This window comes from Labrus bergylta, chromosome 6 (genome assembly GCF_963930695.1).
Source record: "Labrus bergylta chromosome 6, fLabBer1.1, whole genome shotgun sequence".
NCBI classification, from domain to species: Eukaryota; Metazoa; Chordata; class Actinopteri; order Labriformes; family Labridae; genus Labrus; species Labrus bergylta.
Genome location: NC_089200.1, coordinates 13,918,418 through 13,931,127, shown reverse-complemented (window position 1 = coordinate 13,931,127; position 12,710 = coordinate 13,918,418). Strand labels below are relative to the sequence as shown.

Below are 12,710 nucleotides of genomic sequence, written 5' to 3'. Positions count from 1 at the left end.
CGCTGGGTAGAAACTGTTTTCAAGTCTGTTTGTTTTTGATTTGATAGCTGTAAAACGTCTCCCGGAGGGCAACAGTTCAAAAAGATGGTGCCCTGGGTGGGACAAATCCCTGAGAATGTTGTGGGCTCTCCTGAAGCAGTGCGATCTGTAAATGTCCTCAAGGGAGAGAAGAGGGCATCCAGTGCTTTTTTGGCAGCTGTTAATGACCCTTTGGAGCACTTTCCTGTCTGTTACAGAGCAACTAGCGAACCACAGCGATATGCCGTAGCTCAGCACAGACTCTGTGGAGCAACGATAGAAGGACACCAACACATTTACAGCCAAGATGTTTTTTCTGAGTATTCTCAGGAAATCCAGTCTCTGCTGGGCCTTCTTGAAAAGCAAGAAAAACAAAACATGTCTGACTCTGTCGGCAGGTGGAGCTTAGACTTCTTGACTGACACGAGGCAACATGTGAAGCTGCATAGACATGTTTCTGACTGCACGGCCATCAGCACTGGCCCCCCTCAAGACTACGTCCTGCCACCCTGCTCTTCTCCACGTACACCAACAGCTGCACCTTCAGTTACATGTGCTCCAGTGCTTGAGAGCTCCAGTGCTAAGTACTGAAGACGTGCCACTCACACTGCGACTTCAACATCTATCACTACAAATAGTGCTGCTGACCTGACTTTCACCAATATTCCCCTTATTAGATCATTTACTACCAATTACTCAAAACACAGCTTTTGTTACCAGACCTACTGTGTCATGAATATTATGAACCATTTAGAGCAGTAAGCACAGGCCTATGCTTACCTGGTCATTTCACATGTAGAGCCACTTCTCCAGAGCACAGTTGCATTCAGAATCAGAATCGGGGGTTTATTGCAAAGAACATTTACACACAAGGAATTTGACTTGGTGTATTGGTGCTAAACAATTAACAAGGAAATAAAGCAGAACTAGCAACAACTTAAATAATACAGTATAAGAAGCTATTACAATATATAAAATATAATAAAACAATTAAAATATAAAAAATAAAAAACACAAAAGGTGCAATGTATAGGAGCTGTGCAGTGGACTATGAGAAAACATCTTAGTGTGTGTAACTACTCACAGAGTGCATGTAAGGAAGAAAATCTTTTTAAGTCCAGTGGGCGTTCATGTAACGCATAAAGAACAGTTCAGCATTCACATTACTTTGATGTTTTACTGACTGTGGGGCTGATGAGAGTCTGGGTTATGTGGGAGAAGGGGGGAGGGCAGGGACATTGTTTATCAGGCTGACAGCAGAGGGTAAGAAACTGTTCTTGTGGCGAGAGGTTTTGGTCATGATGGACCGCAGCCTCTTGCCAGAGGGGAGAGTCTCAAACAGTCCATGTGTGGGGTGAGAGGGGTCAGCCACAATCTTACCTGCACGCCTCAGAGTCCTGGAGGTGTACAGGTCGTGGAGAGATGGCAGGTAGCAGCCAATAACCTTCTCAGCAGAGCGGATGATGCGCTGCAGCCTGCACTTGTCCTTTGCTGTGGCTGCAGCGTACCAGACTGTGATGAAGGAGGAGAGGATGGACTCAATGATGGCAGCGTAGAAGTGAACCATCATGGTCTTTGGCAGGTTGAACTTCTTCAGCTGCCGCAGGAAGTACATCCTCTGCATGTCCTTTCTTGATGAGGGAGGTGATGTTCAGCTCCCACTTGAGGTCCTGGGTGATGATGGTCCCCAGGAAGCGGAAAGACTCCACAGTAGACACCGTGGAGTCATCGATGGTGATGGGGCTGGAGGCGGCTGCATTTTTTCCTAAAGTCCTCAACCATCACCACTGTCTTCACAGCGTTAAGCTCTAGATTGTTTTCGCCGCAACAGGTCACCAGATGGTCAGCCTCCCACCTGTAGGCAGACTCATCCCCACCAGAGATGAGTCCAATGAGGGTGGTGTCGTCTCTTGACAGACTGATGACTGCACAGCTGTTGGCGTACAGGGAGAAGAGCAGAGGAGAAAGAATGCAGCCTTGAGGGGAGCCAGTGCTGCTGTCCGAGACATTCTTCCCCACCTTCACCTGCTGTCTCCTGTCAGACAGGAAGTCTGTGATCCACCTGCAGGTGGACTCAGGCACGTTCAGCTGGGAGAGCTTGTCCTGGAGCAGAGCTGGGATTACTGTATTGAAAGCAGAGCTGAAATCCACAAACAGGATCCTGGCGTAGGTACCAGCTGAGTCCAGATGCTTGAGGATGAGGCGAAGGGCCAGGTTGACAGCATCATCCACAGACCTGTTGGCTCTGTAGGCGAACTGCAGGGGGTCCAGGAGAGGGTCTGTGATGTCTTTGAGGTGGGAGAGCACAAGGCGCTCAAAAGACTTCATCACCACAGAGGTCAGGGCAAAGGGTCTGAAGTCATTAAGTCCTATGGTCCTTGGCTTTTCGGGGACAGGGATGATGGTGGAGGACTTGAAGCAGGCTGGCACATGGCATGTCTTCAATGAGCTGTTAAAAATGTCTGTAAAGGCTGGAGACAGCTGATCAGCACAGTGCTTCAGGGTGGAGAGAGAGACAGAGTCTGGTCCAGCTGCTTTGCGGGGGGGTTCTGTCTCTTAAAGATCTTATTAACATCTCTTTCAGTGACTGAAAGAGGTGTCGCTGGGGAGTGGGGAGAGAGGGCTGTTTGGGCGGACAGTCGTTGAGGTGTCCTGAATCCCTGCTGTGGTGGGGGAGGTGAGCTGTGGAGTCATTGGTTTCCGGGCTGTCCCATTGTCTTTCAAAGCGACAGTAGAACTCGTTCAGGTTGTTGGCCAGACGCAGGTCACTTGCAGAGTGGGGAGTTTTAAGGCTTGTAGCTGGTGAGCTGACGGAGTCCTTTCCAGACTGAGCCAACATCTCTATCTGAGAACTGTTGTTGTAGTTTCTCAGAGTAAAGACGCTTGGCATCTCTCGGCGCCCTGTTGAAGGTGTATTTAGCCTTTTTAAAACTCTCCCTGTCCACGCTCCTGAATGCCTCCTCCTTTTTCTGCTTTAACCGTCTGACTTTAGCTGTGAACCAGGGCTTGTCGTTGTCGTAACTCACCGTAGTGCGTGATGTTACACACAAGTCCTGGCAGAAGCCAATGTATGACGTCACAGCCTCTTGTGTACGCATCCAGACTGTTTGTGGCAGACCTGAAAACATCCCAGTCAGTACCGTCTACGCTCGCCTTTAGTTCTCCCACAGCTTCACTGCTCCACTGCTTTGATGTCCTCACCACAGGTTTACAGAGCTTTAATTTCTGCTTGTATGAAGGAATCAAATGGACCATGACGTGGCCAGAGTGGCCCGGTGCAGCGCGGGGGACGGCGTGAGGACAAGTCGCTGAGGACAATAATTAAGGAGTCCGGGTATGTCCGCTCCACGCACACAGTATCTGTGCCTCCTGCACGTTGGCTTGCGGTGAAATGTAAACACCGGCCAGAATGAATGAAGCGAACTCGCGGGGGGAATAAAAAGGTTTACAATGAATGAAAAAACATTCCATCTCAGGAGAATGCCTTTACATGGTATTGCAGGTTCATAACTTTGTAATTACTGTACATAGCACAGACTCTTGCACTTTCTGCTTATTTGCACTTCTGGTGAGATGCCAAACCTCATTTCGTTACTCTATACTTGTATATGTGTAATGACAATAAAGTTGAATCTCATCTCATCTCATCTCATCTCATAACATGCCTTTTAACCAGTTCTTCCCTCTGTGTCCTCAGTGGCGATTCTATAGTCTGTTGGGGCCCTATAGGCAAAAATTCATTGGGGCCCATCAAACCTGTGTTCATCGGCATTATATCTGCCAGTGACCTGACCTTCCTCCTCTTCCTCTTTCTTTTTTTCACTCACAGACGGATAACTCCTCTTCATTTTCCTTCAGTGACTTTCACTGACAAATGTTGGTTTGTCAAAGGAGAGGGAGTGTTGTTAAATGGGGCCCCCTTTAAGGAGATACTCTACTGTCATTGCGAAATGTGCACATTTTGAGTCACTGCTGTGGTGTAAAGTTTGTCAGCCCTTAGGGGCCCCCTACTGGCCTGGGGCTCCAAACAGTTGCCTGCCTGCCTTGCCTACTAAAAAACAGCGCATCTGTGTGTCCATGTATGTTATAAAGTCATTTATTCTAAGGCAGAGGGTTTGTTTCGGTCTTGTTGCAACATATGGACAGCATAGTCCTTTTTTTTCTTTTCATTCTTTTACTCAGAAACCTTTAAGAAGAATAAATGTTACACTTGAGTCATTTTTAACAGGATGTATGTTTTTAACTTTGTGAAGAACCTTGAATTTCTCTATGTATGAATTGTGCTTTATAAATGAACTTGCCTTGCCTTATTTAGATTTTCAGATGAAAGCAAGATCCAGTAGTTGGATTAGTTGAATGCCTCAGCTAACTCTGCTTATTTATAGATCTGTTGTCTGACCCCTTTTTATTTGAGTCATTTGAGTCATGTCCCTTTTAGGGAAGGATTGACCACAGGCATCCTTTTTTATATACGTATGTTTGGGTAGGTTTCTCTGTTAATATGAATCACCTTCTGCATATTTTTAGTTAAGCTATAACAAAAGAAAATGCTAAACCTCCAATTAGCTAGTTGCTAAACACACAGTTATTTGACCAGAAATGTACTTTTGCACATCAGTCCCCATGTCTCCCTGTATTTGCTATATCATCTTTTGTTAATTCTTTGGTATTATGTACTCGAGACAATAAACACACATTCACATGGTCAATTTGATGTGGAGTCCTGCTTAAAATGCTCAAAACATTTATTTTAAATCCTCTAAAAAGATTTTTGCAGGTTTCAGTAGAGTGAAAGGTGATTCTGAGGGTAAAATTCAGGATTTATAGTGAGTGTGATAAGGGAGTCAACATCAGTTTTGTGCGTTTTTTTTATCGATCTAAAACTCAATCCCTGCTTTAAGAGTCTCTACTGAATCATTTCATACTTCTATTAACTTTTCTCACCGTTACTGTCTGTCAAACAAAATATACTGAATGCACAGAATGAACAAAGCTCTTTGCCTCTGTCATTTGTCCGCCTGTCATTAGTGCTGTTTCAACAGGATGGTTTAAATCGATTGAATCAAACATTTAGAGAGCACAGGGAGAGGGATATATGCATCCATGGATTTAAGGTCACAAGAGATTCCCTACATCACAGGGAAATTTCTTTCTGGGCAACCTCCCAAAATGAAGCAGAATAAGATTTAGTCTGTGCTGTTGAGTATTGGTAAAAGCATACTGTGGTAAATCTTGGGTAATGTTTCATACAAAACGTCAATGTGCCAGCAGTGTTTGCGTCATTCCTAATGGAGATAAATACCAAGAACTCACGTCTGCTGTAAGGACTTATGGACTACAGTGATTCTACAAACTCTCCAACAGGCCAACATGTCATCAGGAAGCTAGGTGGCACAGGGTTTTAATAAAACTAAATAATTACAAATACAACATCAAGAGTAGAGCTACCATTTACTTTATGTTTTAAAGATTTATTTTGGGGGTTTTTGTGCCTTTATTGGAGAGATTTGACAGTGGATAGATTAGGAAATCGGGAATGACATGCGGGAAAGGAGCCACAAGTCGGATTTGAACCTGGGCTGCCGGCTTGGGCTACAGCCTCCATACATGGGGTGCACACAATAATCACTGCGCCCCCCCAGTTTATGTTTTATATGGGAATGCATGTAGTTCTTTGACATCAACACTCTAAATGACAAAACTAAAAAGATAGATAGATAAATTACAGCATGAAAAAGAGGCAATAACAGCAAGATAACCAGAGTTACATGTCAATCAAATAATCAATCATTATTTGTATTGCGCCAATTCATAACAAGTGTTAGATCAAGACACTTTACAAAAGAGCAGGTGAAAGACCTTGCTCATTGTTAAATATGTTATAAAAAATTATTAAATGAAGCTAAAATGTTCAAGGATATAGCAAGAAAGTACTCAAGATCTATGATTAAAAACCTCAGCACGGCTGTGGGTTCAATCACAAAGGCAGTCAGTTCTGATACGGGAACATCACAGGTACATTTCTTCAAACCATTGCTTGTATATGTATCCCGTGACAGGTTGTCCTACATGTTAAAAAAGAACAGATACCTTCTTTATCTTCTCACTCCGGCCTATGATGCAGCTTTAATAATTGTCTGTCCTACCACATACTGTATATCAGTTGCAAAAAGCTGACAGCATGGAGGTGTGAGCTCTGCACACAGGTGCTGGTGATGAGGTTCTGTCTGGTGCTTTTAGCACTCATCCTGTTCAGTACTCTTCTTCAGCATGTGAAAAGCTTTTTCTTTATGTCTGACAGATTTCATCATGTTTTTTTTTGTTTTTTTTACGCCTCCCAGGCTTTTATTCCCAGTGTTACTTTCATTTTCACACCAACTATGTGAGGTCTATTTTGCCTTTGTGTGTTTTTCAGTGTAAATGCAGCACTTGCTCTGTAGCACCACAATGTGTGATCAGCCTGTTTTGAACTAAATCAGTAGTCTGGTCCATCTCAGTTGATACTTTCTCATGAGTCTGATTTTATACATTTATTAGTGTATCTCATTGTATTACGTAGTAGTTTGCAAACTTATCACTGACACCCTCAATGGGAGTGAGATCTGTTATTCATGATAAATTACATCTTTACGAGTAAACCATTGAATATACAATCTTACCCCTGGAATAATATTGTACTATTGATATTCCATTAAGTCACTAAACATATCCAGATGTGATATTCTTCTAGATTTGTAAATGATGGGGTCCGTTATGTATGTAACAGGTGTTTTTACGCCTCTTTGCTGCCCTCTAGTGTGGAAGTTTAATAGTGCAATTCATCTTTGTTGTTGGTCGACACAGCATCTACCACAGACGATTTACAAGAGCATGCAGGCCTTGTTACCCTGACCTGTTGTATTCATTTATACATCTCTATGTAACACATTCATAAAAGTTTGACCCTTTTTCCAGAGCTTTCACATCTTACTCCACAACATTTCTGACTCTAAACCTCCTTCTAATTGATTGACCCTGAGACTGTTACGACAACCTGATGTTTTCATCATAAGCACACATTTGAAGACCTGCTTCTGTATTTTTTTCATTTGTATCACAGGGTTTCTAGTTTCTTCTAAAAGCTTTAAAAGCTCCACCCTAATTTATTTTTGTGTGTCCTTGTTTGTACACTTTTCAGGTCTCTTTTCATGACTTTTGCTTTGAATGCTCTGTTTCTATAAGCGTGCCATATCAATGAAGATGTGTTTTTATATCACCATCAACTGACTTCCTTATTTTTAAACAGGAGCTGGTGATTACAAAATCAAACCTTCTCTTACAGTTTCTTTTTAGTTACTCTCTAGATCATCATATTAGGCCGTCGTTTTCTTTTAAAATGTCTTGGTATTTGTCTGAGGGAGCGCTATTATTAGATTTTACATTTAACTTTGTCCATATTATCTCATGTTGCTTAGAGAAGATTAAATATTTGAACTGTACACTTCAAGGGCAACAAAGAAGGATTTGATGTTATTTACATTTTCCCAGCGCTGCCAGATGCAGGTCGAGTGCAGAAATATTATCTGAACTATCCAATTTAGCTGTAATCTGAAAACAACAAAGTCTGGATGTAAAATATAGGAACACTTCCTTGATGATGTCATTTCTTGGTATAGGTGATGTGGCCATACTCGCTGTTAACCAAACCTTTTCAAAACCTTAACTGCTGGTTAAATCACAAACAGCAGCCTTAAATTTCCAGCAGCCTGACAACATGACAAAGCCAAGAGCAGAGAGATGTGTTTTTCATCTGCACGCTATGCAGAAAATGTCACATAAGTGAGGAAACATAAAACTCTGAGAGGTTTGTAAGTGCACATGGAATGTTCTTTTTTTTTTTCTTTATCATTTTTGAAAACATTTACAACTATTTAAGACAAAAGAAAAAAAGTTACAAACAGAATTGACCTGCAGTTTGCATCCATTTTCCAAATGTTACATAAATAAAACTCATATTTATAAATATCTCTTTTTATAAACATATAAATAGTTTTTTTTTTAAACATAAATACATTTATGCAGGGCAAGATGAAGTACATGAATGTACAGCAGCAGCAACAATATACAGCTTTGCGGTTTGTAGTTTTTACACCTTTGTCCGCCATCTTGTCAAATGCATCTGTGATGTGTGTCTGTTGACCACTCGCATGTTATACACATATGTCTATATGCATATATGCCTGCATATTATTATATATATTGATATGAAGGTTCTGTAGCATTGTCATGTGAGTCTTTGTTTATGCTGGTCATGGTGACTCGTACCAAAAATCTGTCTCTTGGTGAGTTTTTCTTCTTTTTCTTTTTTTTTTTGCTCGGGTGAGAACAAACGGAAACTTGGTTTTCCAAAACCGTCGTCCAGAGATCTAGAGAAAGAAAAGACATAGGATTAGATTTCTTTATCAATTTAGCATTGTTGACTGTTTTTCTTTAGTGTAGCCCTCAAGTACTTCATCAGTCCGTGAATCGCCGTATGTGTCATCTTTGGTTTAATGCTAAGCTAAAGTGTTGCTCTGACTCCTCACTTAACCATTTCACCTCAAACTACACACGTCTAACACATCCTCCACATTTATTATACACTGCCGGCCCATGGGAGGAAAGACGGGTGTAAGCTGATGAAAAACACATCCACTCACACTCACCCATCAGGACTTCACAGTTTGCCACAACCACAAAAAGGCCTCAAGCCTCAGGACTAATTGTGCGTCACCTTGCTTCCTCATTACTTCATTCACCACCGCAGCCCCTTTGTTGTTTTTGTTGAAATCACTCGGTTAGAGAGAATGGCTTTCCCAGAAAGATCCTGGCCACCGCAGGGTGCTGTGTGTTTATAATGTGCGTGTTTTTGCCTGTCTGCATCCCCTCCTCCCTCAACATCGCTCCCTCTTTTTCTTTTTTTGGCTCAAAACTGACTTATGCTACTTGTGTCTAGATGAAGCAGATGGAATCATTCATGATTATGTGCATGAGTACGAGAGGAGACTTCCTAAATACCCGCTGGATAGTTTCCAAAACATCAGAGTAAGTGGGCTTTCCTGCTGTCTTACAGGGGTTCCTGTCTGAGGAGGGAACACTGCTGGACTACAGGTCGAGCTTTGATGATATCACAAGTGGAGGACATTATGTCTTTCATTGTCATTAAAATCATCCTAAATATCAACTTTTCTCAGAATTAAGAGTCACTCGGGTTGATCGAGTTCAGTGAGTTAAGTTGATCTTTGAACCACACTGTGAATTGATCCTCCACCAGGATGCAGACATGCACTTTCATTTCTCTCCACTTGTTATATTGTATATTAGCTGCCACAGACACTTTCAAACAAATATGGTAAACTGGCCTTACTCTTGATCCAAAACGAACACTTCCTACGACAGTTTTGTTTTAACATCAATACAAATGTGACTTGGATTTTTTTTTTTTCAGTTTGTCCTGTCCTGCTGTCTTATTGCCCCCCTCCTTTGTCATTATGCCAACATCACACAAGACTCATTAGGGACCTTGTCAAAATTGAAAACGTCTCCAGTATTCACTTTCTTCTTCACTTGCCTGCCTTCATCCTCTCTCTTCTTCTTTGTTATCATGTCCATTGACAAAATAAGGCTTGTAAATAAAATGTGTTCCTCTTTCCTATAATATCCATTCTTTCTTTCTACTCTCTTTTCATTTCTTTTCAGAAACCAGACCCTCTCTTTGCTCTCTTGCTTCTTTATTTTCTCCCCCTCCCCCTACCAGCAGTTATTCAGTCCCCACACAGCCATTCTTATTCTTCTGTCCTTCTGTTTCTGTTTTGTGTGTGTGTCTGTTAGCAGGTTAAAGTCAATATGTCTAAGTAGGCTATAGAGTGAGACTGTGACTGACGGAAACTCACCGTCACAGCGCTTCTCCAGCCCTAGCATCCCATGCCGCTGATGGTCCCTATCCTGTCCATCTTGTGTCCGAAGCAGCCGCTCCGCGACGTGGAGCCACCTTTCTTGTTTCCAGATTTGTGTCTCCTTGGTGCGGGTTGGTCGTTAAGGAGACGAGCCCACATCCCTCTGGCCCGGGTGTCCATGCGTAAATCTCCCAGTAACCGTATCCGAGAACGCACCGCGTCTAGTCGCCTCTCCCTCTCCTCCGACTCCAGAAACTCCGCCAGCTCCTCGCCCAGCAAACTTTTAAGAGACTGGAACACAGATAGGGAAAATAAATAAACGTTGTACTCTTTGAATACAATAACCTAAAGCATAGAGATATGTTTTCTATAAATCAAAAGTAGATGATTATACTGACTCGATGAGCAGAACATGATTTCCATAAGTAGCCTATCGATTTTAAGCTGGGGGAAACCTGCCGCTTTTTTAACCTTTCACAAACACCGTTTGCTGAGGAAGAAATTCAAAATCATCTCCTTTTTGTTGAATATCCCTTAATAAATCCAGTTGAAGTCGTTGCAGTTATTCGATAAAAAGAAACCTCGTACTTGACGACCTCCTTTGTTGTCTTCAGGCAACAATCATTAAAGCAGGTGTCTGGAGCCAGCTCCTGAAGTCTGAACGCCAACTGTGACATCAACTTACAGCCAAAGACATTCAAGACTTCTACCCTCATAACCTAAACTCTTTATACATCATTATAATCGAAGAAACAATTTCATCCCGTTTATTCTGCAGGCGAACTAAGTGCGTAATTGTCATTTTACGCACAGAGCCTTTTGGTTTCTTGCAGATTAATACCATGAAAAGAAAAAAAAATACTGATTCTAAATAAAACTTAACGATCACCAGTTTTAAAGTCGTTTCCTGATTATTTGAATGGTTCAAACATTAGATTTTGGTTTCTTTGAAATGCCTTCGACTGAGATCAATGCTGAAACTGAACGATGTGGAGCAAAAATTATATAGTTGTAATATTTATAAGGGTAACACATGATTGAATATTAAACATGCTGTCCTTTTTTTAAGTCTAAAAGTATATAATAAAAACAAAAATTTCAGTGTTCAGGATCCAAACTGCGTGGAAAATGCCGTCGCTTAACTACTCAGCAGGACTGAAATTATGAAATATGATGCGTAAAACAACAATCCTGATCGTCTACACCATAGAACAGCTGTTCACTTTTTCTGCAGTATTTAGCTCCCAACTGTTAGTATTATGAAGAAAATAAGCTGCCATAAGTTAGGTGATAAGTATGTCATTCCTACCTTCTGCTGCGTCTGTGTTAAAGGTTTTGCCCCCATCCTCACTGAAAGCAGGGTGACCAAAAGTCCACAGGCTACCAAGTATGACAAGTTCATTTTGACAAGTCTCGTATTCTCTAAGGGATTCCTCCGCGCTGAAGTTCAGAAAGAGAGACAGAAGCAGCAGCCAATCAGCTGTTAAACACAAGAGGCTCCCGTCCGTCCTTTACTCCAAAGCTTCTCAAGTGCTTCTCTAACTCTGTGGATTACTCCTCACCGCTTTATAGCCAGCCCATGGTGATGTCATGAAAACCTGCGTAATGGTCCTTCCTTCCTCGCCAACTCCCTGTTTTCTCTACCTGCCCCTGAGCACGTCACGCCAGGGATTAATTAAATGATACACGCACCGGTCATTGGGGCTTCGGAGGAAATGAGATAGGGTATGAGCTATCAAAATGCTCCGTTTCTTAACTTTCAGAACTTGGGCTGAAGTGCATCAGCTGAAATCGAAGGTGGTTTCAAAGGCTGCGCGTCAGAAGCTGAAGAGCGACTTTGGCAGAGTATTGACCTCAAAGATGCCAGCCGCCTGCCCTGCGGAACATCTTAACAAGTCATGTGCTACTGGTAGAGTGGGGATGACATATTTTTCTATACAGAAGAGGAAAAAGTAAATAAATGAAGGATTTCAGTTGCCAAAATATCGAAGCGTGGGATGCTCAACATCACATTTCAAACAAGACTGCACAAGAAATACGCACCAAAATAACAGATGTCTTCAGCACATAGCAGCAAAATCGCCCATTTATTTTAAAGACAAGTGAATCCCTCAACATTAGAGTGATTCACTGGACTATGAGACGATGTCTTGTATGGGTACACACATCTGTGTCTCAGATTTACGCATTTGTGCGCATAGAGGTTATTGGAAAACGTCATGCGCAGCGATGAGATCTGGCATCATCGCACTGTAGAAGTTCAAACAACAAAAAGGGAGCCTCAAGACAAACTAAGTATTTATGTGCACTAGAATCCCATACATCGCAATGTCACTTGTAATTTGTGGTGGTGTTTAGTGAATGTTGAAAATACTGGATAGCGTGGGTTATTCAGCCTGTCGCACCACACGAGGCACACGAAGAAACCAGACATATGCTGAGTACACTCTGAGGGAGCCTCTCATGGTGAGTGCTACACTGAGGTCTGCATGGATGTGTGCGTGCCACCTGCCCACACAATATGGAGGTACTTTAGTGTATAGTGTCCAAGCTCTACTCAAATAAACAGTTGATCCCTTTATTAAGTTACTTAAATGTCAATCCAGAAAACATGTTTCTGTTCAAAATCTTTATTTTAGTGCTGCAGGAAATCTGAAAAGAAATCAAGATGCTAAATTGCAAAAGCCTAAAGACCCCCTTTAAAGACAATGAACAGCTGTTTTATAGCAGCAGAAAGTGTAAGACCAAGCCCTTTCCTAAAGAGGTATAAGAAATCTT

At 42.0% G+C, this 12,710-nt stretch overlaps 1 protein-coding gene across 1 annotated transcript; it reads right to left on the bottom strand.

Annotated features, from left to right (window-relative positions):
- Nucleotides 1–7,752: 7,752 nt before the first annotated feature.
- Nucleotides 7,753–11,477, bottom strand: nppc (natriuretic peptide C). The gene is made up of 3 exons (XM_020650851.3): nucleotides 11,242–11,477; nucleotides 9,930–10,223; nucleotides 7,753–8,423 (listed from the first exon to the last, which is right to left on the bottom strand). Exons 1-2 carry the CDS (start codon nucleotides 11,332–11,334, stop codon nucleotides 9,951–9,953), a joined length of 366 nt encoding a protein of 121 aa, XP_020506507.1. The 5' UTR covers nucleotides 11,335–11,477; the 3' UTR covers nucleotides 7,753–8,423; nucleotides 9,930–9,950.
- Between the last annotated feature and the right edge of the window lie 1,233 nt (nucleotides 11,478–12,710).